This window comes from Bombina bombina, chromosome 1 (genome assembly GCF_027579735.1).
Source record: "Bombina bombina isolate aBomBom1 chromosome 1, aBomBom1.pri, whole genome shotgun sequence".
NCBI lineage: Eukaryota > Metazoa > Chordata > Amphibia > Anura > Bombinatoridae > Bombina > Bombina bombina.
In genome coordinates, this window is record NC_069499.1 from 1,530,117,168 (window position 1) to 1,530,144,006 (window position 26,839).

The 26,839-nt window shown below is 39.6% G+C and overlaps 1 protein-coding gene across 4 annotated transcripts in view; it reads right to left on the reverse strand.

The window, feature by feature from the left end:
• SPAG9 (sperm associated antigen 9) overlaps window positions 1-26,839 on the reverse strand; it is an 828,940-nt gene that overhangs the window by 416,417 nt on the left and 385,684 nt on the right. For all 4 annotated transcript variants that reach the window (XM_053708414.1, XM_053708433.1, XM_053708441.1 and 1 more), the window contains 2 exons: window positions 4,713-4,764; window positions 3,068-3,198 (listed from right to left, as the gene is read on the reverse strand). In XM_053708414.1, the coding sequence (XP_053564389.1) occupies window positions 3,068-3,198; window positions 4,713-4,764 (183 nt within the window). The remainder of the gene's footprint in view (window positions 1-3,067; window positions 3,199-4,712; window positions 4,765-26,839) is intronic.

Below are 26,839 nucleotides of genomic sequence, written 5' to 3' on the forward strand. Positions count from 1 at the left end.
AAACGGATATCAATTAAGATTTAACGCTTTTAATCACAGTCAAGCACACTGTCACAGATCTGCTGTGACTGATTACCCCCCTTAAAAAATGAATTTTGCAGACCTCTGAGCTCTCTAGAGACGTCCTGGATCAAGGAGGAAGAAGCAGGAAGACTGTGCTAGAATTATAACTGTGCAACAAGGCGCTAAAACAAGGTCCCTCCCACTCCTATCACAACAGTGGGAGCCCTGATATAACTGTTTCCATGCAGAAAATATATGTCAGCCATGTGGAAAAAAATCATGCCCAAAGAGATCACCAAAGTACGTCACAAGAACGAATAACATGCCAGTAAACGTTTTATTAAAAAATAACATTTTCCAATGTCATGCAAAGTTATCACTAAACCCGCTACCAGTCGCTACCACTGCAGATAAGGCTTAAGTATTATTTCAGTTTTAACAGTATTTTCTCAGTCAAATTCTAGTCCCTAGAAAATAACTTGACTGCGCATACATTTATCAGCCTGATACCAGTTGCCACTACTGCATTTAAGGCTGTACTTACATCATACGGTAACAGCAGTATTTTCTTAGTCAATTCCATTCCCAGAAAATAATGTACTGCACATACCTCATTTGCGGAGGACCCCGCATGCTATTCCCAGTTTCTGAAGTTACCCCACTCCTCAGAATGTCGAGAACAGCCAGTGGATCTTAGTTACGCCTGCTAAGATCATAGAAAAAAACGCAGGCAGTTTCTTCTTCCAAATACTGCCTGAGATAGAAAAACAGCACACTCAGGTGCCATTTGAAATAACAAACTGTTGATTGAAGAATAGTTAAGTAAAAACTCCAGCTCCTCTCGCGACCTCCTTATTTGTTGAGGGTTGCAAGAGAATGACTGGATATGACATGTGAGGGGAGGAGCTATATAGCAGCTTTGCTTGGGTGATCCTCTTGCAACTTCCTGTTGGGAAGGAGAATATATCCCATAAGTAATGGATGACCCGTGGACTGAACACACTTAACAAGAGAAATACAATTTGAGAAAAAACGGTACTGTGCATTTAAATAATAAAAGCGCACACTTTTTTACTAAATGAAAATTTCACCACACGATCTTAATGCTTGGTAATGGTTGCACAGCAAATATCAAGTCAATTAACCCCTTAATGCCCGAACCGGAGCAACCTAAAGCTGACAACCGGTTAGCAAACTACAGCACCATGCCACAGCAATCTGCTGTGGCCCTACCTTGCCCCTGGGGATTAGCTGATGTAAATAAGCCTCTAAGATGTCCTCAATTAAGTTTTAGGACCCTCCACGTGAAGCTGCATGAAACTGTCTGCAAAATGAAGAGCGCAACTGAGGCACGAAAATTAGGCCCCCTCCCCCTCCACTCCGGAGTTGTGGGGCCTTCAAAACCCTGAATAGGTGTCCAAAATACTGCCATGTGGAATAAAACCCCAAATAACACTCTAAACGTTATAAAAACATGTAAAGTGATTATATTTTACTAGAAAAATAATCGATTGCCCTTTAACAGTGTCCACCAGTCATTTAGTCCTGTTAAATAAGCCTTCCTTCTATACTGAGTCTCAGAATATGGCTTACCTTCCCCACATGGGGATTCTTGTCAGTCTTCTAGCATTACTAAGTCTTGACTAGAAAAAGATGACTGAACATACCTTGTAGCAGTTAAGCCTGCAAACTGTTCCCCCCAACTGAAGTTTTCTTGGTACTCCTCAGTCCTGCGTGGGAACAGCAGTGGATTTTAGTTACAACATGCTAAAATCATTTTCCTCTCAGCAGAATTCTTCATCACTTTCTGCTAGAGAGTAAATAGTACAAACCAGCACTATTTCAAAATAAACTTTTGATTGAAGATATAAAAAACTACAAACTAACACCACATTCACTTTACCCTCCCGTGGAGATGCTACTTGTTAGAGCGGCAAAGAGAATGACTGGGGGGGCGGAGCCTGAGGGGGAGCTATATGGACAGCTTTACTGTGTGCTCTCTTTGCCACTTCCTGTAGGGAATGAGAATATCCCACAAGTAAGGATGAATCCGTGGACTGGATACACCTTGTAAGAGAAATGTGTATAATTATAACTGTGTTGGTTATGCAAAACTAGGGAATGGGTAATAAAGGGGTTATCTATATTTCAAAACAACAACAAACATTCTGGTGTTTACTGTCCTTTTAAATGGTAAGATGAAGAGCCTTAATGTGGTAGTTTCTAGGGATATGCACTTAGATCCTTCGTTAGGATCTGAATGCGCAAGAATGCAGCCGCATATGGCATTTGGCTCTTTTTGGAGCCGGATTTCTTCTTGTGAACAAGTGGAACACACTAAGATCTGGATTTACACAGATCTTACTGTGTTGAACTTTCACAAGAAGAAATCTGGCTCTGAAAAAAGCTGATTTCCACAAGCAGCTGCCTTCCTGTCCATTCGGATCCTAATGAAGGATCTAAATGCATATCCCTAGTAGTTTCTGCATACCCCAAGAGGATATGAAGTTAAGTACCTAATGCAAGTAGAGTAAATAAAGGTGATGTGTGGACCTGTATCAATCTTTAAAGGAACATTAAACACTTAATAAATGCTGGATTGAATGATGCATTCAAAGAAAAGATTAGTCTGAGAAAAACACGTAGATGTATTTTTTAAAGTTTCATTAGTTGTTTAAATATTGAAAAAATAAGTGTAAAGGTTTAGTGTCTATAAAATTATGGGAGCTGCCATATTTTAACGTAGGTTACCTTCTCTGCTGTGGCCAATTAGGGACAGTTATAAATATGTCACTAGAGTATGCAGCCAATAGCTTTAAGGAATGTAACAATGTTCTGCACGTCCATTTCTAACAGGAACTGAAAAGCTCACAATTTCAAAATGGAATTACAGGAAAAGAGGACAAAATAAAGAATTAATGATTATTAATACAGTTTATATTACCATCTCTAAGTGTTTAATGTCCCTTTAATAAAATATTACAAACAAAGCTGAAGAAAGTTTATATGCATTAACATAGACATGGCTATGCTACAAGAGACTATATAGTTGTTACTAACATACCTTATCATTTCAGTCCATCGCACTGCTTCTTGTAGCTCCATCAATCTCTCCTTGTACTGGTTTCTTTCCATCAACACACGAGCCATTTCTACACGCGTAAACCTTTTTCTCTGTGCAGTAGGTACATCACTCTTTAAAAAGAATATTTTTGTGAGTCACATATAATGCAACATACAGAACTGATTCACACTAAAATACAACAATTGGTGGTTTTATAACAATTTTCTGTCAGTTTACAAATAGGCTGATCTGGAACTCTCAAAAACATGAATTCTCATTACGGTGATTTTGCTCCAGGTCAGTATAAGAAAATATAGCAATCCAGTGCAAGTACTGACTTTGGGTAACAACTGTGGCAAAATGACTTAGCACTAAAGAGAAATTAAAGTCCTTATTTAACTTTCATGATTACTATAGAACATGCAATATAAAACAACTTTCCAATTTTCTTTTTTTGTTATTTAATTTGCTTTGTTCTCTTTATTGAAAAGCATACCTACATAGGCTCAGTAGCAGCAATGCACTATTGGTGGTTGCACACATATGCCTTTTGCTATTGGCTAACACAATATGGTTAGCTCACTACCAGTAGTGCATTACTGCTCCGGAACCTACTTGGGTTTTTTAGCAACGGATAGTAAGAGAGTGAAGCCAATTTGATAATAGAAGTAAATTGGATTTTGTTTGAATCATGAAAGAAAATGTTAGGTTTTCATGCCACTTTATGAAATATCTGAAAACTGAATAGCTTACTTAGGAGGGCAGTGCAGCTTTAAATTTTACAGGTGAAGTTATAAAAACTATGAAAAGTAACACCCCATACATGACAATCTGTCTGAATCTCCATTTGATTTCTAGCATTAGATGTTAGACAACACTAGACGACATATTACCATTAGAGATGTTGTCACTTTCAGTAGATCTGGACCTCTACTGTGATCATCTCAGGTTTGATCATCTCCAGTAGACAGTAGTAATGTACACATGTGGGGTAAACCTTTATCAATACAGTGCAATGAGTTACATTTTTTTAGCAAGACATGTGAGTGAGCCAGACACATATCAGTTTATAATTCAGAAGATGTAATTTCTGCAGTCCAGTATAGTGCAAACTTTACAATCTCCCCTACACCACTGCAGCACTTCCCATTCCCTCTCTCTGCATCCTGAGACCATTGTATTTTTTTCATAGTTTTAAATGTCGGAGCAACATTAGGTATCATGCCACTTTAAAGCCGTTCTCTTATTTTAACCTATTACAAAAGCATCTGGGTGCTGCCATCTTACAAAATATATTATAAAGCCCTCAGGAATAAGATAGAGCAATGCAGCTCTGTATTGTGCATGATAAAGTGCACAATATGGCTTGTCAAGAAGACTAGAGTATAAATGAGTTGTGAATGTGAAGTGCTTCCATGACAACGTGTGAGAATTGTGACGATGCTGAACTTTACTAACCAGCACTTGTAGAGGGCTAAAATAAGAGAAGAGAGCTGAAGGCACAGAAGAAGAATAAATAGCACGGGGAGAAACTAAGTAAATGTAGCTGTTGCCCATCGGTTTAATGTCCCTTTAAAATCAACATATCAAACAACTACCTTTGTAGACACATTCCCTGAAGTGATGGGAGAAAAATAAAACTTACATCTTCATCGTCTTTTGCTTTTTGCCTCGCTTCTTCTGCCTCTGCTCTAGCTCTATAAAAAAAATAAACTATGTTAATAAGTTGACAAGTCAATTTCTGTACTTTTTATAATGTTAATATCTATAATATCTATAAATATGAAGTATAATAAGTTGTCATGTCAGTGGGCTATATACATATATACCTCAGAATATATCTATACGTACATATCAGTTTTCTTTAAAAAAAAAAAAAAAAAAAGCCACCTGATGAAGAGGAGTTGCTTCCTTGAAACGCGTAGTGATAGATTATCGAGCTGGTTTTCCATTGGTTTTGCAGATTAACAGTTTGAGGCTATATTGAACAGACTGTGTACCTTGTTTTTTGGACCACATTGTGATAACTTAAGTGCAAGCATCACTTTTTAGTATCTTATTTTTATGGTGTGAAGATCTTGCAATATTATTTTTTTTAATTAAACTTTGAAAATTCACGAATTGTGTAGAGAAGTTTTAATTCTGTTTTTAAGCGCTGTCTTCTATTTCTCCCTGGTTTACAGGGCGATAGTTATATATTCAGCTTAGCTACAGCATTTAGTAATATCCAGTAAGTAACCATGGATTTATTATACTTCAGGATAATAAACACTTAGGAGGTAAACATAAGAATGCAATATGTTTAATGATGAGCTTGTATTTTATTATTATTAATATTATTATTATATTTATAAAGCACCAACAAATGTATCTTTCTGTGGACACCTGTACCTACATTATGTAGGATTCAATTCTGAATTTAGCTTGCTTACATTTCTACATGACAGTAGCAAAAACACTCTAAAAAAAAATCTTATTTTCTAGAATCAGGGACTATATTACCGTGTCTTCTAAATCATTGCTCTCAAATCTAAACAAGGGAGGGAAAAACCTGGGACATGGATAAAGAAACCAACTTCTCCTGGGACAAAGAAAAAAAAAGGCTGGACTGACCTTGTTAGGTAGGATCAGACTAATATATTTCAGGAATTTTCTTCTCTGTGATAAGCACAATTGGGCTAAAAGAAGCTACTCCCAGGTGGTAACCAGGACATAGAACAAGCTATTGAGCCAATGTTTGTAACTGGCAGATTGCTTCTCTTTCTGTTTCTATCATTCACTCTCCCTTAAAATAAACATGCAAAAGTATATGTTTACAACCAATATCTGAGCACTAGCGTTTCAACCGCAAGGCCCTTTGTAATTAAAAACATAAATTATGCTTACCAGATAATTTCCTTTCCATCTGTATGAGGAGAGTCCACGGCTTCATTCCTTACTTGTGGAAATACAGAACCTAGCCACCAGGAGGAGGCAGAGACAACCCAGCCAAAGGATTAAATACCTCCCACACTCCCCTCGTCATTCTCCCGAGGGAACAAGGAACAGTAGGAAAAATATAAAGGGTATAAAATGGTGCCAGAAGAACAAAAAATAAATTCAGGTCTGTCCAACGTAGAAAACAGGCGGGGGCCGTGGACTCTCCTCATACAGATGGAAAGGAAATTATCTGGTAAGCATAATTTATGTTTTCCATCTTAATATGAGGAGAGTCCACGGCTTCATTCCTTACTTGTGGGAAACCTATACCTAAGCTCTAGAGGTCACTGAATGAAAACGGGAGGGTAAGAGAGGCGGACCCTATTCTGAGGGCACCACAGCCTGCAAATCCTTTCTCCCAAAAGCTGCTTCAGCCGAAGCAAAAACATCAAATTTGTAAAACTTTTAAAAAGTATGTAAGGAGGACCAGGTAGCCACCCTACAAATCTGCTCAATAGAGGCCTCATTTTTGAAGGCCCAAGATGAAGCCACAGCTCTAGTTGAATGAGCCGTAATCCTCTGAGGAGGCTTATGTCCCACTGTTTCATATGCTAAGCGGATGATGCTCCTCAAACAAAAAGATAGAGAAGTGGAAGAAGCCTTTTGCCCTCTTCGTTTCCCAGAAGGGTCAACAAACAATGCCGAAGTCTGTCTAAAATCTTTCGTAGCCTGAAGATAGAATTTCAAAGCCCGAACCACATCCAAATTATTAAGTAATCGTTCCTTTGAGGGAGGAGGATTAGGACACAAGGAAGGAACCACAATCTCCTGCTTGATGTTGTGATCAGACACCACCTTAGGAAACCCAAACCAGTGCGAAGAACAATGTGGAAAATGTGGGAAGCGCTAGAAAAGGTATGGATATGGATATATAAAATTCTCTGTGTGTTATTATACCAACAGATAAGAACTTAATTGTATCAATTGATAGAACTAGATTATATCAGCATATAAAACTAGATTTATCTTAAATGAATTTAATATACCTTTAAGTAAAAAGGAGCTGTAGGATCAAATCAGCTAGTCAACAAACATGTATATATGCGCATATAAATAAATGCCAATAAGGAATAATTTTACAACAATTTTTACTGTTTAAAATATATAGTTTTAAAAAACTGTTATATAGTAGTGATATACAATCTAAAAGATGTGGCCACAACTATACCTCCAGACAGAGGTGTTATAATTCCAAATGTAGTGTTATGATTAAAAAGTTTTTATATCCCAATGTTATTCTGTTTCATAAGAGCTTCAAAGTACAGTGTGGGTAGATAAAAAGTTATAAAATGCACATTTAGTCCGATATTGGTGATTCTGATACACTGTTTCAAGTTGCTTGATACAATGTTACTGAATTGTAATGCAATTTTGAGATCATATCTGCAAATGTTCCCTTGATAATATGGCGGTATTTTATGTGAGTGTTGCCCTTACTGGACCTCCCATGGCTTGTTACCTCCTCTCCCTGGGTTTTGGAAGGGTTGCATTGTGGTGTCACTCGAGCTGTGAGACTGGTACGATACCTATCTAGTCTGTCGAGTTTGGAGTTCTCGGCAACTTCCCTCTACACAATCACGTGCCTTACTGATCTCACACGACTCCAGAGGGCCAATCAGGAAACCGGTCAGAGGGGGAAGTGTCTCTCGCTGCTTGGATAGTGTCAAATCTGTGTCTGGTAGTTCGATTAGTGTTCTAAGAGCCAGTAGTATCCACAGTGCATTGTCGGTCTACGCGTTTTGGCGCTGCACTGCGCCTTTGTCAAGACTTTCGCTTGACAAAGTGCGAAGAACAGCCTTATCAGCATGAAAAACTAGGTAAGGAGGATCACACTTTGCAAGGCCGCCCACTCAGAGACTGAAGCAATAGCCAATAGAAAAAGAACCTTCCAAGACAGTAACTTAATGTCAACCAAATGCATGGGTTCAAACGGAGCCCTCTGCAAAACCTTAAGAACCAAATTTAAACTCCAAGGAGGAGAGGAATGTCTAAACACAGGCCTGATTCTATACAGAGACTGAACAAAAGACTGAATATCAGGAAGGTCAGCGAGCCTCTTGTGTAATAACACCGATAGAGCCGAAATCTCTCCTTTTAAAGAACTATCACCAAGTCGTCTTTAAGAAAGGACAGAATCCTGGATACCCTGAACTTATGCCAGGGGAATCCACGTTCTTCACACCAGAAACAGTAGGTCCTTCACAACTTATGGTAGATGCAATGGGTGACTGGCTTTCTAGCTTGAATGAGAGCATCAATCACTCTCTCAGAAAAACCTCTCTTGGGTAGGACTAAGCGTTCAATCTCCACGCAGTCAGTCTCAGAGAATCTAGATTTTGGTGAACAAAAGGACACTGTTCCAGCAGATCCCTGTGACAGGGTAACCTCGATGGAGATGATGACATCCCCACCAGGTCCGCAAACCCCATCCTAAGTGGCCACGAAGGAGCAATTAGAATAGTCTAAGCTTGCTCTTGCTTGATGCGGGCCACTACCCGAGGTAGAAGTGGCAACGGTGGAAAGATGTAAACTAGGTTGAACCCCCAAGGCACTGCTAGGGCATCTATCAATTCTGCCTGGGGATCCGTGAACCGCAACCCGTATCTGGGTAGCTTGGTATTGAGTTTGGACGCCATGAGATCCATCTCCGGCGTCCCCCATCTGTTGCAAATTTCTGCAAACACCTCGGGACGGAGAGACCATTCCCCCGGATGAAACTATTGTCTGCAGAGAAAGTCCGCTTCCCAGTTGTCCACACATAGAATGTGCCCAATCCAGAATCTGAGATACTTCCTTCATGGCTAGGGAGCTTCTCGTCCCCCCTGATGGTTGATGTAAGCCACCGAGGTAATGTTGTCTGATTGGAATCTGATAAACTGGGACGAACCCAGAAGAGGCCAAGCCCTTAGAGCGTTGAAGATCGCTCAAAGTTCCAGAATGTTGAGAGAAGAGATTCCTCACAAGACTACTGGCCCTGTGCCTTCCTGGCACCCCAAACAGCTTCCCATCCTGATAGACTTGCATCCGTAGTCACAATCTCCCAGGATGGTCTCAAGAAGAATGTTTTCATTTGGGACAGTCGATCTGGACAGAGCCACCAAGAGAAATCTGTTGGGATAGATCTGAGTGATTGCTGTTACATTGCCTCAGCATGCAAAGAAGCAGGGGTCTGAGATGGAACCTGGCAAATGGGATGTTATCTATGCTGGACACCATGAGCACAATCACCTCCATACACACCGGTCCACAGATGGCCAGAAGGGCCACTGTAAGTAAATATTTTCTATGCCTGTTACTAACTACCTACCTTAAATACGTTTTTTATCAATAGCATTTCATTATCATATCTCTACCGTATATCAGAAATCTTGTCTGCAAATTTAATTGTTTTCCAAACCCGCTCTGTGGGTATCCTTTGCTCTGTACCAATCAGTTTACAATACCTAGGTTTCAAAATTGCGCTTTAAACACAAAGTTATTGGTTTAAAGGGACACTGTACCTCATTTTTTTCTTTATTGATTCAGATAGAGCATGACATTTTAAGCAACTTTCTAATTTACTGCTATTATCAAATTTTCTTCATTCTCTTTGTATCTTTATTTGAAATGCAATAAAGTAAGTTTAGATGCCGGCCCATTTTTGGTGATCAACCTGGGTTGTTCTTGCTGATTGGTGGATAAACTAATCCACCAATAAAAAAAACATAATTTATGTAAGAACTTACCTGATAAATTCATTTCTTTCATATTAGCAAGAGTCCATGAGCTAGTGACGTATGGGATATACATTCCTACCAGGAGGGGCAAAGTTTCCCAAACCTCAAAATGCCTATAAATACACCCCTCACCACACCCACAAATCAGTTTAACGTATAGCCAAGAAGTGGGGTGATAAGAAAAAAGTGTGAAAGCATAAAAAATAAGGAATTGGAATAATTGTGCTTTATACAAAAAAATCATAACCACCACAAAAAAGGGTGGGCCTCATGGACTCTTGCTAATATGAAAGAAATGAATTTATCAGGTAAGTTCTTACATAAATTATGTTTTCTTTCATGTAATTAGCAAGAGTCCATGAGCTAGTGACGTATGGGATAATGACTACCCAAGATGTGGATCTTTCCACGCAAGAGTCACTAGAGAGGGAGGGATAAAATAAAGACAGCCAATTCCTGCTGAAAATAATCCACACCCAAAATAAAGTTTAAATGAAAACATAAGCAGAAGATTCAAACTGAAACAGCTGCCTGAAGTACTTTTCTACCAAAAACTGCTTCAGAAGAAGAAAAACACATCAAAATGGTAGAATTTAGAAAAAGTAAGCAAAGAAGACCAAGTTGCTGCTTTGCAAATTTGATCAACCGAAGCTTCATTCCTAAACACCCAGGAAGTAGAAACTGACCTAGTAGAATGAGCTGTAATCCTTTGAGGCGGAGAGTTACCCGACTCAACATAGGCATGATGAATTAAAGATTTCAACCAAGATGCCAAAGAAATGGCAGAAGCTTTCTGGCCTTTTGTAGAACCGGAAAAGATGACAAATAGACTAGAAGTCTTTAGGAAATTCTTAGTAGCTTCAACATAATATTTCAAAGCTCTAACAACATCCAAAGAATGCAATGATTTCCCCTTAGAATTCTTAGGATTAGGGCATAATGAAGGAACTTCAATTTCTCTACTAATGTTGTTGGAATTCACAACCTTAGGTAAAAATTCAAAAGAAGTTCGCAACACTGCATTATCCTGATGAAAAATCAGAAAAGGAGACTCACAAGAAAGAGCAGACAATTCAGAGACTCTTCTGGCAGAAGAGATGGCCAAAAGGAACAAAACTTTCCAAGAAAGTAATTTAATGTCCAATGAATGCATAGGTTCAAACAGAGGAGCTTGAAGAGCCCCCAGAACCAAATTCAAACTCCAAGGAGGAGAAATTGACTTAATGACAGGTTAAATACGAACCAAGGCTTGTACAAAACAATGAATATCAGGAAGATTAGCAATCTTTCTGTGAAAAAGAACAGAAAGAGCAGAGATTTGACCTTTCAAGGAACTTGCGGACAAACCTTTATCTAAACCATCCTGAAGAAACTGTAAAATTCTCGGAATTCTAAAAGAATGCCAGGAAAAATGATGAGAAAGACACCAAGAAATATAAGTCTTCCAGACTCTATAATATATTTCTCTAGATACAGATTTACGAGCCTGTAACATAGTATTAATCACAGAGTCAGAGAAACCTCTTTGACCAAGAATCAAGCGTTCAATCTCCATACCTTTAAATTTAAGGATTTGAGATCCTGATGGAAAAAACATAATTTATGTAAGAACTTACCTGATAAATTCATTTCTTTCATATTAGCAAGAGTCCATGAGCTAGTGACGTATGGGATATACATTCCTACCAGGAGGGGCAAAGTTTCCCAAACCTTAAAATGCCTATAAATACACCCCTCACCACACCCACAATTCAGTTTAACGAATAGCCAAGAAGTGGGGTGATAAGAAAAAAGTGCGAAAGCATATAAAATAAGGAATTGGAATAATTGTGCTTTATACAAAAAAATCATAACCACCACAAAAAAAGGGCGGGCCTCATGGACTCTTGCTAATATGAAAGAAATGAATTTATCAGGTAAGTTCTTACATAAATTATGTTTTCTTTCATGTAATTAGCAAGAGTCCATGAGCTAGTGACGTATGGGATAATGACTACCCAAGATGTGGATCTTTCCACACAAGAGTCACTAGAGAGGGAGGGATAAAATAAAGACAGCCAATTCCTGCTGAAAATAATCCACACCCAAAATAAAGTTTAATGAAAAAACATAAGCAGAAGATTCAAACTGAAAACGCTGCCTGAAGTACTTTTCTACCAAAAACTGCTTCAGAAGAAGAAAATACAACAAAATGGTAGAATTTGGTAAAAGTATGCAAAGAGGACCAAGTTGCCGCTTTGCAAATCTGATCAACCGAAGCTTCATTCCTAAACGCCCAGGAAGTAGAAACTGACCTAGTAGAATGAGCTGTAATCCTATGAGGCGGAGTCTTACCCGACTCAACATAGGCAAGATGAATTAAATATTTCAACCAAGATGCCAAAGAAATGGCAGAAGTTTTCTGGCCTTTCTAAAACCGGAAAAGATAACAAATAAACTTGAAGTCTTTCGGAAAGACTTAGTAGCTTCAACATAATATTTCAAAGCTCTAATAACATCCAAAGAATGCAACGATTTCTCCTTAGAATTCTTAGGATTAAGACATAATGAAGGAACCACAATGTCTCTACTAATGTTGTTGGAATTCACAACTTAGGTACAAATTCAAAAGAAGTTCGCAACACCGCCTTATCCTGATGAAAAATCAGAAAAGGAGACTCACAAGAAAGAGCAGATAATTCAGAAACTCTTCTGGCAGAAGAGATGGCCAAAAGGAACAAAACTTTCCAAGAAAGTAATTTAATATCCAATGAATGCATAGGTTCAAATGGAGGAGCTTGAAGAGCCCCCAGAACCAAATTCAAACTCCAAGGAGGAGAAATTGACTTAATGACAGGCTTTATACGAACCAAAGCTTGTACAAAACAATGAATATCAGGAAGAATAGCAATCTGTCTGTGAAAAAGAACAGAAAGAGCAGAGATTTGACCTTTCAAGGAACTTGCGGACAAACCCTTATCTAAACCATCCTGAAGAAACTGTAATATTCTCGGTATTCTAAAAGAATGCCAAGAAAAATGATGAGAAAGACACCAAGAAATATAAGTCTTCCAGACTCTATAATATATCTCTCTGGATACAGATTTACGAGCCTGTAACATAGTATTAATCACAGAGTCAGAGAAACCTCTTTGACCAAGAATCAAGCGTTCAATCTCCATACCTTTAAATTTAAGGATTTCAGATCCTGATGGAAAAAAGGACCTTGAGACAAAAGGTCTGGTCTTAACGGAAGAGTCCACGGTTGGCAAGAGGCCATCCGGACAAGATCCGCATACCAAAACCTGTGAGGCCATGCCGGAGCTACCAGCAGAACAAACGAGCATTCCTTCAGAATCTTGGAGATTACTCTTGGAAGAAGAACTAGAGGCGGAAAGATATAGGCAGGATGATACTTCCAAGGAAGTGATAATGCATCCACTGCCTCCGCCTGAGGATCCCGGGATCTGGACAGATACCTGGGAAGTTTCTTGTTTAGATGAGAAGCCATCAGATCTATTTCTGGAAGTTCCCACATTTGAACAATCTGAAGAAATACCTCTGGGTGAAGAGACCATTCGCCCGGATGCAACGTTTGGCGACTGAGATAATCCGCTTTCCAATTGTCCATACCTGGGATATGAACCGCAGAGATTAGACAGGAGCTGGATTCCGCCCAAACCAAAATTCGAGATACTTCTTTCATAGCCAGAGGACTGTGAGTCCCTCCTTGATGATTGATGTATGCCACAGTTGTGACATTGTCTATCTGAAAACAAATGAACAACTCTCTCTTGAGAAGAAGCCAAGACTGAAGAGCTCTGAAAATTGCACGGAGTTCCAAAATATTGATCGGAAATCTCACCTCCTGAGATTCCCAAACCCCTTGTGCCGTCAGATACCCCCACACAGCTCCCCAACCTGTAAGACTTGCATCTGTTGAGATTATAGTCCAGGTCGGAAGAACAAAGAAGCCCCCTGAACTAAACGATGGTGATCTGTCCACCATGTCAGAGAGTGTTGTAAAATCGGTTTAAAGATATTAATTGAGATATCTTTGAGTAATCCCTGCACCATTGGGTCAGCATACAGAGCTGAAGAGGTCGCATGTGAAAACGAGCAAAGGAGATCGCATCTGATGCGGCAGTCCTAAGACCCAACATTTCCATGCATAAGGCTACCAAAGGGAATGATTGTGACTGAAGGTTTTGACAAGCTGATATCAATGTTAAACTTCTCTTGTCTGACAAGGACAGAGTCATAGACACTGAATTTATCTAGAAACCTAAAAAGGTTACCCTTGTCTGAGGAATCAATGAACTGAATGGTAAATTGATCCTCCAACCATGAAATTGAAGAAACAACACAAGTCGAATCGTATGAGATTCTTCGAAAATGAGAAGACTGAGCAAGTACCAAGATATCGTCCAAATAAGGAAATACCAAAACCCTATTCTCTGATTACAGAAAAAAGGGGCACCGAGAACCTTTGAAAAAAATTCTTGGAACTGAGGCTAGGCCAAACGGTAGAGCCACAAAACTGGTAATGCTTGTCTAAAAAGAGAATCTCAGACACTAAAAGTGATCTGGATGAATCGGAATATGCAGATACACATCCTGTAAATCTACTGTAGACATATAATGCCCTTGCTAAACAAAAGGCAGGATAGTCCTACAGTAACCATCTTGAATGTTGGTATCCTAACATAACGATTCAATAATGACAGATCCGGAACTGGTCTGAAGGAATTGACCTTCTTTGGTACAAATGAAGAGATAAAATAAAACCCCAGCCCCTGTTCCAGAACTGGAACTGGCATAAATACTCCAGCCAACTCTAGATCTGAAACACATTACAGAAATGCTGAGAATTTGCTGTGTTAACTGGGACACGGGAAAGAAAAGAATCTCTTAGCAGGAGGCCTTAACTTGAAGCCAATTCTGTACCTTTCTGAAACAATGTTTCTGAAACCAGAGATTAAGAACGGAATTGATTCAAATTTCTTTGAAGAAAACGTAATCTGCCCCATACCAGCTGAGCTGGAATAAGGGCCGCACCTTCATAGGTACTTAGGAGCTGGCTATAGGTTTCTATAAGGCTTGGATATATTCCAAACTGGAAATAGTTTCCAAACTGATACCGCTCCTGAGGATGAAGGATCAGGCTTTTGTTCCTTGTAAGGAAAGGAACTAAAATGATTATTTACCCTGGAAAGAAAGGGAAAGCAAAGATGACTTAGAAGACATGTCAGCATTCCAAGTTTAATCCATAAAGCTTCTCTAGCTAAAATAGCTAGAGACATATACCTGACATCAACTCTAATGATATCAAAAGATGGTATCACCAATAAAATTATTAGCATGTTATAGAATAATAATAATGCTATAAAATTATGATCTGTTACTTGTTGCTCTAAAGCTTCTAATCAAAAAGTTGAAGCTGCAGCAACATCCGCTAAAAATATAGCAGGTCTAAGAAGATTACCTGAACATAAGTAAGCTTTTCTTAGAAAGGATTCAATTTTCCTATCTAAAGGATCCTTAAATGAAGTACTATCTGCCGTAGGAATAGTAGTACATTAGCAGGAGTAGAGATAGCCCCATAACCTTAGGGATTTTTGTCTCAAAAAACTCTAATCTGTCAGATGGCACAGGATATAATTTTCTTAAACGTCTAGAAGGAGTAAATAAATTACCCAAATTATTCCATTCCCTGGAAATTACTTCAGCAATAGCATCAGGGAGATAAAACACTTCTGGAATAACTACAGGAGATTTAAAAACCTTATTTAAACGTTTACATTTAGAATCAAGAGGACCAGAATCCTCTATTTCTAATGCAAATAACACTTCTTTAAGTAAAGAACGAATAAATTCCATCTTGAACAAATACAAAGATTTATCAGCATCAACCTCTGAGACAGAAACCTCTGAACCAGAAGAACCATTATCAGTATCAGAATGATGATGTTCATTTAAAAATTCATCTGAAAAAAGAGAAGTTTTAAAAGACTTTTATGTATACTAGAAGGAGAAATAACAGACATAGCCTTCTTAATGGATTTAAAAAATAAAATCTCTTATGTTATCAGGAACACTCTGAAAATTAGATGTTGACGGAACAGCAACAGGTAATGTAACAGTACTAAAGGAAATTTTATCTGCATTAATAAGTTTGACATGACATGCAATACAAATAACAGCTGGAGAAACAGATACCAAAAGTTTATAGCAGATACACTTAGCTTGGTAGCTCCAGCACTGTGCAGTGACTTTCCTGAAGTAACTTCTGACTCAGTTGCAACGTGGAACATCTTGCAATATGTAAAAGAAAAAAACAACATATAAAGCAAAATTGATCAAATTCCTTAAATGACAGTTTCAGGAATGGGAAAAAATGCCAAAGAACAAGCTTCTAGCAACCAGAAGCAATAAAAAATGAGACTTAAATAATGTGGAGACAAAAGTGACGCCCATATTTTTTCGCGCCAAATAAGACGCCCACATTATTTGGCGCCTAAATGCTTTTTGGCGCCAAAAATGACGCCACATCCGGAACGCCGACATTTTTGGCGCAAAATAACGTCAAAGAATGACGCAACTTCCGGCGACACGTATGACGCCGGAAACGGAAATAGAATTTTTGCGCCAAAAAAGTCCGCGCCAAGAATGACGCAATAAAATGAAGCATTTTCAGCCCCCGCGAGCCTAACAGCCCACAGGGAAAAAGTCAAATTTTAAGGTAAAAAATGTTAAATTAAAATGCATTATCCCAAATATGAAACTGACTGTCTGAAAAATAAGGAAAGTTGAACATTCTGAGTCAAGGCAAATAAATGTTTGAATACATATATTTAGAACTTTATAAACAAAGTGCCCAACCATAGCTAGGAGTGTCACAGAAAATAAGACTTACTTACCCCAGGACACTCATCTACATATAGTAGATAGCCAAACCAGTACTGAAACGAGAATCAGCAGAGGTAATGGTATATATAAGAGTATATCGTCGATCTGAAAAGGGAGGTAAGAGATGAATCTCTACGACCGATAACAGAGAACCTATGAAATAGACCCCTTAGAAGGAGATCACTGCATTCAAATAGGCAATACTCTCCTCACATCCCTCTGACATTCACTGCACGCTGAGAGGAAAACCGGGCTCCAACTTGCTGCGGAGCGCATATCAACGTAGAATCTAGCACAAACTTACTTCACCACCTCCATCGGAGGCAAAGTTTGTAAAAACTGAATTGTGGGTGTGGTGAGGGGTGTATTTATAGGCATTTTAAGGTTTGGGAAACTTTGCCCCTCCTGGTAGGAATGTATATCCCATACGTCACTAGCTCATGGACTCTTGCTAATTACATGAAAGAAAAGGACCTTGCGACAGAAGGTCTGGTCTTAACGGAAGAGTCCACGGTTGGCAAGAGGCCATCCGGACAAGATCCGCATACCAAAACCTGTGAGGCCATGCTGGAGCTACCAGCAGAACAAACGAGCATTCCTTCAGAATCTTGGAGATTATTCTTGGAAGAAGAACTAGAGGCGGAAAGATATAGGCAGGATGATACTTCCAAGGAAGTGATAATGCATCCACTGCCTCCGCCTGAGGATCCCGGGATCTGGACAGATACCTGGGAAGTTTCTTGTTTAGATGAGAAGCCATCAGATCTATTTCTGGAAGTTCCCACATTTGAACAATCTGAAGAAATACCTCTGGGTGAAAAGACCATTCGCCCGGATGCAACAATTGGCGACTGAGATAATCCGCTTCCCAATTGTCTATTCCTGGAATATGAACCGCAGAGATTATACAGGAGCTGGATTCCGCCCAAACCAGAATTCGAGATACTTCTTTCATAGCCAGAGGACTGAGAGTCCCTCCTTGATGATTGATGTATGCCACAGTTGTGACATTGTCTGTCTGAAAACAAATGAACGATTCTCTCTTCAGAAGAGGCCAAGACTGAAGAGCTCTGAAAATTGCACGGAGTTCCAAAATATTGATCGGTAATCTCACCTCCTGAGATTCCCAAACCCCTTGTGCTGTCAGAGACCCCCACACAGCTCCCCAACCTGTAAGACTTGCATCTGTTGAAATTACAGTCCAGGTCGGAAGAACAAAAGAAGCCCCCTGAACTAAACGATGGTGATCTGTCCACCACGTCAGAGAGTGTCGTACAATCGGTTTTAAAGATATTAATTGAGATATCTTTGTGTAATCCCTGCACCACTGGTTCAGCATACAGAGCTGAAGAGGCCGCATGTGAAAACGAGCAAAGGGGATCGCGTCCGATGCCGCAGTCATAAGACCTAGAATTTCCATGCATAAGGCTACCGAAGGGAAAGATTGTGACTGAAGGTTTCGACAAGCTGTTATCAACTTTAGATGTCTCATGTCTATCAAAGATAGAGTCATGGATACTGAATCTATCTGAAAACCTAAAAAGGTTACCTAAGTCTGAGGAATCAATTAACTTTTTGGTAAATTGATCCTCCAACCATGATGTTGAAGAAACAACACAAGTCGATTCAAATGAGATTCTGCTAAATATGAAGACTGAGCAAGTACCAAGATATCGTCCAAATAAGGAATACCACAATACCCTGTTCTCTGATTACAGACAGAAGGGCACCGAGAACCTTCGTAAAAAATTCTTGGAGCTGTAGCTAGGCCAAACGGCAGAGCCACAAACTGGTAATGCTTATCTAGGAAAGAGAATCTCAGAAACTGATAGTGATCTGGATGAATCGGAATATGCAGATATGCATCCTGTAAATCTATAGTAGACATATAATGCCCTTGTTGAACAAAAGGCAGGATAGTCCTTACAGTTACCATTTTGAATGTTGGTATCCTTACATAACGATTCAATATTTTTAGATCCAGAACTGGTCTGAAGGAATTTTCCTTCTTTGGTACAATGAAGAGATTTGAATAAAACCCCAGTCCCTGTTCCAGAACTGGAACTGGCAAAATTACTCCAGTCAACTCTAGATCTGAAACACATTTGAGAAATGCTTGAGCCTTCGCTGGGTTTACTGGGACACGGGAAAGAAAAAATCTCTTTGCAGGAGGCCTTATCTTGAAGCCAATTCTGTACCCTTCTGAAACAATGTTCTGAATCCAAAGATTGTGAACGGAATTGATCCAAATTGATCCAAATTTCTTAGAAAAAAACGTAATCTGCCCCCTACCAGCTGAGCTGGAATGAGGGCCGCACCTTCATGTGGACTTAGGAGCTGGCTTTGATTTTCTAAAAGGCTTGGATTTATTCCAGACTGGAGATGTTTTCCAAACTGATACCGCTCCTGAGGATGAAGGATCAGGTTTTTGTTCCTTGTTGTGACAAAAGGAATGAAAACGATCATTACCCTGGAAAGAAAGGGAAAGCAGAGTAGACTTAGAAGACATAACAGCATTCCAAGTCTTAAGCCATAAAGCTCTTCTAGCTAAAATAGCTAGAGACATATACCTGACATCAACTCTAATGATATCAAAGATGGCATTACAAATAAAATTATTAGCATGTTGAAGAATAAAAATGCTATGAGAATTATGATCTGTTACTTGTTGCGCTAAAGCTTCTAACCAAAAGATGAAGCTGCAGCAACATCCGCTAAAGATATAGCAGGTCTAAGAAGATTACCTGAACACAAGTAAGCTTTTCTTAGAAAGGATTCAATTTTCCTATCTAAAGGATCCTTAAGGAAGTACCATCTGCCGTAGGAATAGTACGCTTACCAAGAGTAGAGACAGCCCCATCAACTTTAGGGATTTTGTCCCAAAACTCTAATCTGTCAGATGACACAGGATATAATTGCTTAAAACGTTTAGAAGGAGTAAATGAATTACCCAAATTATTCCATTCCCTGGAAATTACTTCAGAAATAGCACTAGGGACAGGAAAAACTTCTGGAATAACTACAGGAGATTTAAAAACCTTATCTAAACGTTTAGATTTAGTATCAAGAGGACCAGAATCCTCAATTTCTAATGCAATTAGGACTTCTTTAAGTAAAGAACAAATAAATTTCATTTTAAATAAGTATGAAGATGTATCAGCATCAACCTCTGAGACAGAATCCTCTGAACCAGAAGAACCATTATCAGAATCAGAATGATTTAAAAATTCATCTGAAAAATGAGAAGTTTTAAAAGACTTTTTACATTTACTAGAAGGAGGAATAACAGACATAGCCTTCTTAATGGATTTAAAAACAAAATCTCTTATGTTATCAGGAACACTGAGTATTAGATGTTGACAGAACAGCAACAGGTAATGTAACAGTACTTAAAGGAAATATTATCTGCATAAACAGTTTGTCATGACAAAACAGTACAAACAACAGCTGGAGGAACAGATACCATAAGTTTACAGTAGATACACTTAGCTTTGGTAGCTCCAGCCCCAGGCAGGGATATTCCAGAAGTATCTTCTGACTCAGCTTCAACGTGGGACATCTTGCAATATGTAATAGAAAAAACAACATATAAAGCAAAATTGATCAAATTTCTTAAATGACAGTTTCAGGAATGGGAAAAAAATGCCAGTGAATAAGCTTCTAGCAACCAGAAGCAAAAAATCAATGAGACTTAAATAATGTGGAGACAAAAGTGACGCCCATATTTTTTCGCGCCAAAAAAAGACGCCCACATTATTTGGCGCCTAAATGCTTTTGGCGCCAAAAATGATGCCACATCCGGAACGCCGACACTTTTGGTGCAAAAGAATGTAAAAAATGACGCAACTTCCGGCGACACGTATGACGCCGGAAACAGAAAATAATTTTTGCGCCAAAAAAGTCCGCGCCAAGAATGACGCAATAAAATGAAGCATTTTCAGCCCCCGCGAGCCTAACAGCCCACAGGGAAAGTCAAATTTTAAGGTAAGAAAAAAATGAATTATTCATATGCATTATCCCAAATATGAAACTGACTGTCTGAAATAAGGAATGTTGAACATCCTGAGTCAAGGCAAATAAATGTTTGAATACATATATTTAGAACTTTATATAAAAAGTGCCCAACCATAGCTTAGAGTGTCACAGAAAATAAGACTTACTTACCCCAGGACACTCATCTACATGTAGTAGAAAGCCAAACCAGTACTGAAACGAGAATCAGTAGAGGAAATGGTATATATAAGAGTATATCGTCGATCTGAAAAGGGAGGTAAGAGATGAATCTCTATGACCGATAACAGAGAACCTATGAAATAGACCCCGTAGAAGGAGATCACTGCATTCAAATAGGCAATACTCTCCTCACATCCCTCTAACATTCACTGCACGCTGAGAGGAAAACCGGGCTCCAACCTGCTGCGGAGCGCATATCAACGTAGAATCTAGCACAAACTTACTTCACCACCTCCATAGGAGGCAAAGTTTGTAAAACTGATTTGTGGGTGTGGTGAGGGGTGTATTTATAGGCATTTTGAGGTTTGGGAAACTTTGCCCCTCCTGGTAGGAATGTATATCCCATACGTCACTAGCTCATGGACTCTTGCTAATTACATGAAAGAAAGTGCTGTCCAGAGTTCTGAATAATAAAAAAAAGCTTAGATGTCTTCTTTTTAAAATAAAGATAGCAAGAGAACAAAGAAAAATTGATAAAAGGAATAAATTAGAAAGTAGCTTAAAATTGCATGCTCTATCTAAATCATGAAAGAAAAAAATTGGGTTCAGTGTCCCTTTAAGTATTTTGAACACACAGTGCTGAAAATAGTGGGCAGGATAATGTGACATCATCGGCGAATAAAAGATAACTTTTAGAGCGTTATGAAACTTTGTTTTGGAGAAAATATAGGTCAGTAGGTTTTAATTAATGTTTATTAACTTTAATATGTTAGTTGCTTAGCTTAAAAATTATAACAGAAAGTAATCCTTTAAGGTGGTCTGGAGGACAAGACAACTGGAAGTAATTTTGCAACCTATCTGGTCTGTAAGAAATATCTTCATGGATATGGAATTATTATCGTGCCCAGGAATTGTACTCTGGTACTGGGAACCAGAGAACTATTTCCTAAGTTTATCTTCCATCCATGAGATAGAAGAAGCGCTCTTGAATGGTCTTCAGCCAGCCGGCAGGACGGAGCTTGAACCAGAATGTAATCCAAATAAGGCGCTACTGCAATGCCTCTGGATCTCGCCACCACGAGCAGAGCCCCCAGAACCTTCATAAAGGCTCTTGGAGCAGTAGCCAGACCAAAGGGAAGAGCTACAAACTGGAAGTGCTGATCCAGAAAAGCGAATCTTAAGAACTTGAAGTGATCCTTGTGTATTGGAACATGAAGGTAAGCATCCTTCAAGTCTATTGTGGTCATGACCTGTCCCTCTTGAACTAAGGGCAGAATAGACCTTATTGTTTCCATCTTCAACGATGGCACCGACAGAAACTTGTTTAAGCACTTTAGGTCTAGAATCAGGCGAAATGTACCCTCTTTCTTAGGGACCACAAAAAGGTTTGAGTAGTATCCCAGACCTCTCTCTGCTAGAGGTACTGGCACAATGACTCCTAGGGAGGAGAGATGCCTCACGCACCCTAGAAAGTTGTCTCGTTTTTCAGGTCTTGAAGACAGGTTTGATAAGAGGAATCTGCCCCTGGGTGGATGAGATTTGAAACCTATCCTGTTACCCTGGGCAACTACCTCCAGAACCAAAGGGTCTTGCGCATCTCTCAGCCAAGTCTCCACAAAGAGAGATAGTCTGCCCCCCACACGATCAGGTGACGGATCAGGGGCCGCCCCTTCATGACAATCTTCTCTCAGCGGGCTTCTTGTTCTGCTTGGATTTGTTTCCAAGTTACCTTGGACTGATCAGACTTTGTAGAAGGCTGCTGACATTGGGACTTATCCGAACAAAAGCGACAAAAGCTTTATTCTTTTTATCCTGCGGTAAAAAGGCACCCTTGCCCCCAGTGACCGTGGATATGATAGGGTCCAGTCCTGGACCAAAAAGAACCTTTCCCTTAAATGGAAGGGAAACTAATCTAGATTTGGAAGTCATGTCAGCTGACCAAGACTTCAACCATAGAGCCCTACGGGCTAGAACAGAAAAGCCTGATGTCTTGGCATTCAAGTGGATAATCTGCATATTTGCATCACAAAAAAACTAATTAGCAACCCTCAAGGCTTTAATTCTTTACTGGATCTCATCGAGGGGAGTTTCCACCTCGATCATCTCCGACAGGGAGTCACACCAATAGGTAGAGGCTCCAGCCTCCGCAGCAACCACCGCTGCCGGGTGAAATAAAAATCCAGTGCGCTGAAACATTTTTCTTAACAGAGTTTCTAGCTTCTTATCCATTAAACGACGAACTATCCTCAAGGGGGATAGTGGTGCGCTTAGCAAGCGTGGAGATAGCGCCATCCACTTTAGGAACAGACCCCCACAACTAATAGGGAGTCAGGAACCGGGAACAATTTCTTAAAGGAAGAAGGGGAAAAAGAGGATCCAAGTCTTTCCCTTTCATTCTTAATAATATTTGCCATCTTTATGGGAAACGGGAAAGTTTGTGGCACCACCCTGTCCTCATAAACCTTATCAAGCTTAGGAATAGAAGGTTCTTCGGGTAACATGGGTTCCGGAACCTCTAACGTAGCCAACACATCCTTCAACAGAAAGCGTAAGTGCTCTATCCTAAATCTAAAGTCTGGTACCTCCTCAGCCGGAGGCTTAGAGGCAGTCGATTCCAACCCAGAAAGAGCCCCCTCTGAAGTATCAGAGGTGTGTTCATCAGCGGATAATCTAATATCAGATAAATCCAACACGTTGGTAGATGACCCCTGGGAAGGATAGCAATATCTAACCTTTTGATTGAGCTTAGCAGGGCGAGGTAAAGCACTAAAGGCCGCAGACACTGCCGTTTGCAACTGTTCAGAAAAGTCTGGCAGTAACAGGGCCCCTCCCGAAGGAGGATTAGTAGTGCAATGTGGAGCTGCATGTGTAATCAGAAATGATTGCAGAGAACGCACCTCGCGGGACGGAGACCCCTCAGAGGTGGACGGCTCAGTGGTACTAAACAACTTGTTCTTTTTAGAGATAACATAATTTATGTAAGAACTTACCTGATAAATTCATTTCTTTCATATTAACAAGAGTCCATGAGCTAGTGACGTATGGGATATACATTCCTACCAGGAGGGGCAAAGTTTCCCAAACCTTAAAATGCCTATAAATACACCCCTCACCACACCCACAAATCAGTTTAACGAATAGCCAAGAAGTGGGGTGATAAGAAAAAAAGTGCGAAGCATATAAAATAAGGAATTGGAATAATTGTGCTTTATACAAAAAAATCATAACCACCACAAAAAAGGGTGGGCCTCATGGACTCTTGTTAATATGAAAGAAATGAATTTATCAGGTAAGTTCTTACATAAATTATGTTTTCTTTCATGTAATTAACAAGAGTCCATGAGCTAGTGACGTATGGGATAATGACTACCCAAGATGTGGATCTTTCCACACAAGAGTCACTAGAGAGGGAGGGATAAAATAAAGACAGCCAATTCCTGCTGAAAATAATCCACACCCAAAATAAAGTTTAACAAAAAACATAAGCAGAAGATTCAAACTGAAACCGCTGCCTGAAGAACTTTTCTACCAAAAACTGCTTCAGAAGAAGAAAATACATCAAAATGGTAGAATTTAGTAAAAGTATGCAAAGAGGACCAAGTTGCTGCTTTGCAGATCTGGTCAACCGAAGCTTCATTCCTAAATGCCCAGGAAGTAGATACTGACCTAGTAGAATGAGCTGTAATTCTTTGAGGCGGAATTTTACCCGACTCAACATAGGCAAGATGAATTAAAGATTTCAACCAAGATGCCAAAGAAATGGCAGAAGCTTTCTGGCCTTTCCTAGAACCGGAAAAGATAACAAATAGACTAGAAGTCTTACGGAAAGATTTCGTAGCTTCAACATAATATTTCAAAGCTCTAACAACATCCAAAGAATGCAATGATTTCTCCTTAGAATTCTTAGGATTAGGACATAATGAAGGAACCACAATTTCTCTACTAATGTTGTTGGAATTCACAACTTTAGGTAAAATTCAAAAGAAGTTCGCAACACCGCCTTATCCTGATGAAAAATCAGAAAAGGAGACTCACACGAAAGAGCAGATAATTCAGAAACTCTTCTAGCAGAAGAGATGGCCAAAAGGAACAAAACTTTCCAAGAAAGTAATTTAATGTCCAATGAATGCATAGGTTCAAACGGAGGAGCTTGAAGAGCTCCCAGAACCAAATTCAAACTCCAAGGAGGAGAAATTGACTTAATGACAGGTTTTATACGAACCAAAGCTTGTACAAAACAATGAATATCAGGAAGAATAGCAATCTTTCTGTGAAAAAGAACAGAAAGAGCGGAGATTTGTCCTTTCAAAGAACTTGCGGACAAACCCTTATCTAAACCATCCTGAAGAAACTGTAAAATTCTCGGTATTCTAAAAGAATGCCAAGAAAAATGATGAGAAAGACACCAAGAAATATAAGTCTTCCAGACTCTATAATATATCTCTCGAGATACAGATTTACGAGCCTGTAACATAGTATTAATCACGGAGTCAGAGAAACCTCTATGACCAAGAATCAAGCGTTCAATCTCCATACCTTTAAATTTAAGGATTTCAGATCCGGATGGAAAAAAGGACCTTGTGACAGAAGGTCTGGTCTTAACGGAAGAGTCCATGGCTGGCAAGATGCCATCCGGACAAGATCCGCATACAAAAACCTGTGAGGCCATGCCGGAGCTATTAGCAGAACAAACGAGCATTCCCTCAGAATCTTGGAGATTACTCTTGGAAGAAGAACTAGAGGCGGAAAGATATAGGCAGGATGATACTTCCAAGGAAGTGATAATGCATCCACTGCCTCCGCCTGAGGATCCCGGGATCTGGACAGATACCTGGGAAGTTTCTTGTTTAGATGAGAGGCCATCAGATCTATCTCTGGAAGCCCCCACAATTGAACAATCTGAAGAAATACCTCTGGGTGAAGAGACCATTCGCCCGGATGCAACGTTTGGCGACTGAGATAATCCGCTTCCCAATTGTCTACACCTGGGATATGAACCGCAGAGATTAGACAGGAGCTGGATTCCGCCCAAACCAAAATTCGAGATACTTCTTTCATAGCCAGAGGACTGTGAGTCCCTCCTTGATGATTGATGTATGCCACAGTTGTGACATTGTCTGTCTGAAAACAAATGAACGATTCTCTCTTCAGAAGAGGCCAAAACTGAAGAGCTCTGAAAACTGCACGGAGTTCCAAGATATTGATCGGTAATCTCACCTCCTGAGATTCCCAAACTCCTTGTGCCGTCAGAGATCCCCACACAGCTCCCCAACCTGTGAGACTTGCATCTGTTGAAATTACAGTCCAGGTCGGAAGAACAAAAGAAGCCCCCTGAATTAAACGAAGGTGATCTGTCCACCACGTTAGAGAGTGCCGAACAATCGGTTTTAAAGATATTAATTGATATATCTTCGTGTAATCCCTGCACCATTGGTTCAGCATACAGAGCTGAAGAGGTCGCATGTGAAAACGAGCAAAGGGGATCGCGTCCGATGCAGCAGTCATAAGACCTAGAATTTCCATGCATAAGGCTACCGAAGGGAATGATTGAGACTGAAGGTTTCGACAGGCTGTAATCAATTTTAGACGTCTCTTGTCTGTTAAAGACAAAGTCATGGACACTGAATCTATCTGGAAACCCAGAAAGGTTACCCTTGTTTGAGGAATCAAAGAACTTTTTGGTAAATTGATCCTCCAACCATGATCTTGAAGAAACAACACAAGTCGATTCGTATGAGACTCTGCTAAATGTAAAGACGGAGCAAGTACCAAGATATTGTCCAAATAAGGAAATACCACAATACCCTGTTCTCTGATTACAGACAGAAGGGCACCGAGAATCTTTGTGAAAATTCTTGGAGCTGTAGCAAGGCCAAACGGTAGAGCCACAAATTGGTAATGCTTGTCTAGAAAAGAGAATCTCAGGAACTGATAATGATCTGGATGAATTGGAATATGCAGATATGCATCCTGTAAATCTATTGTGGACATATAATTCCCTTGCTGAACAAAAGGC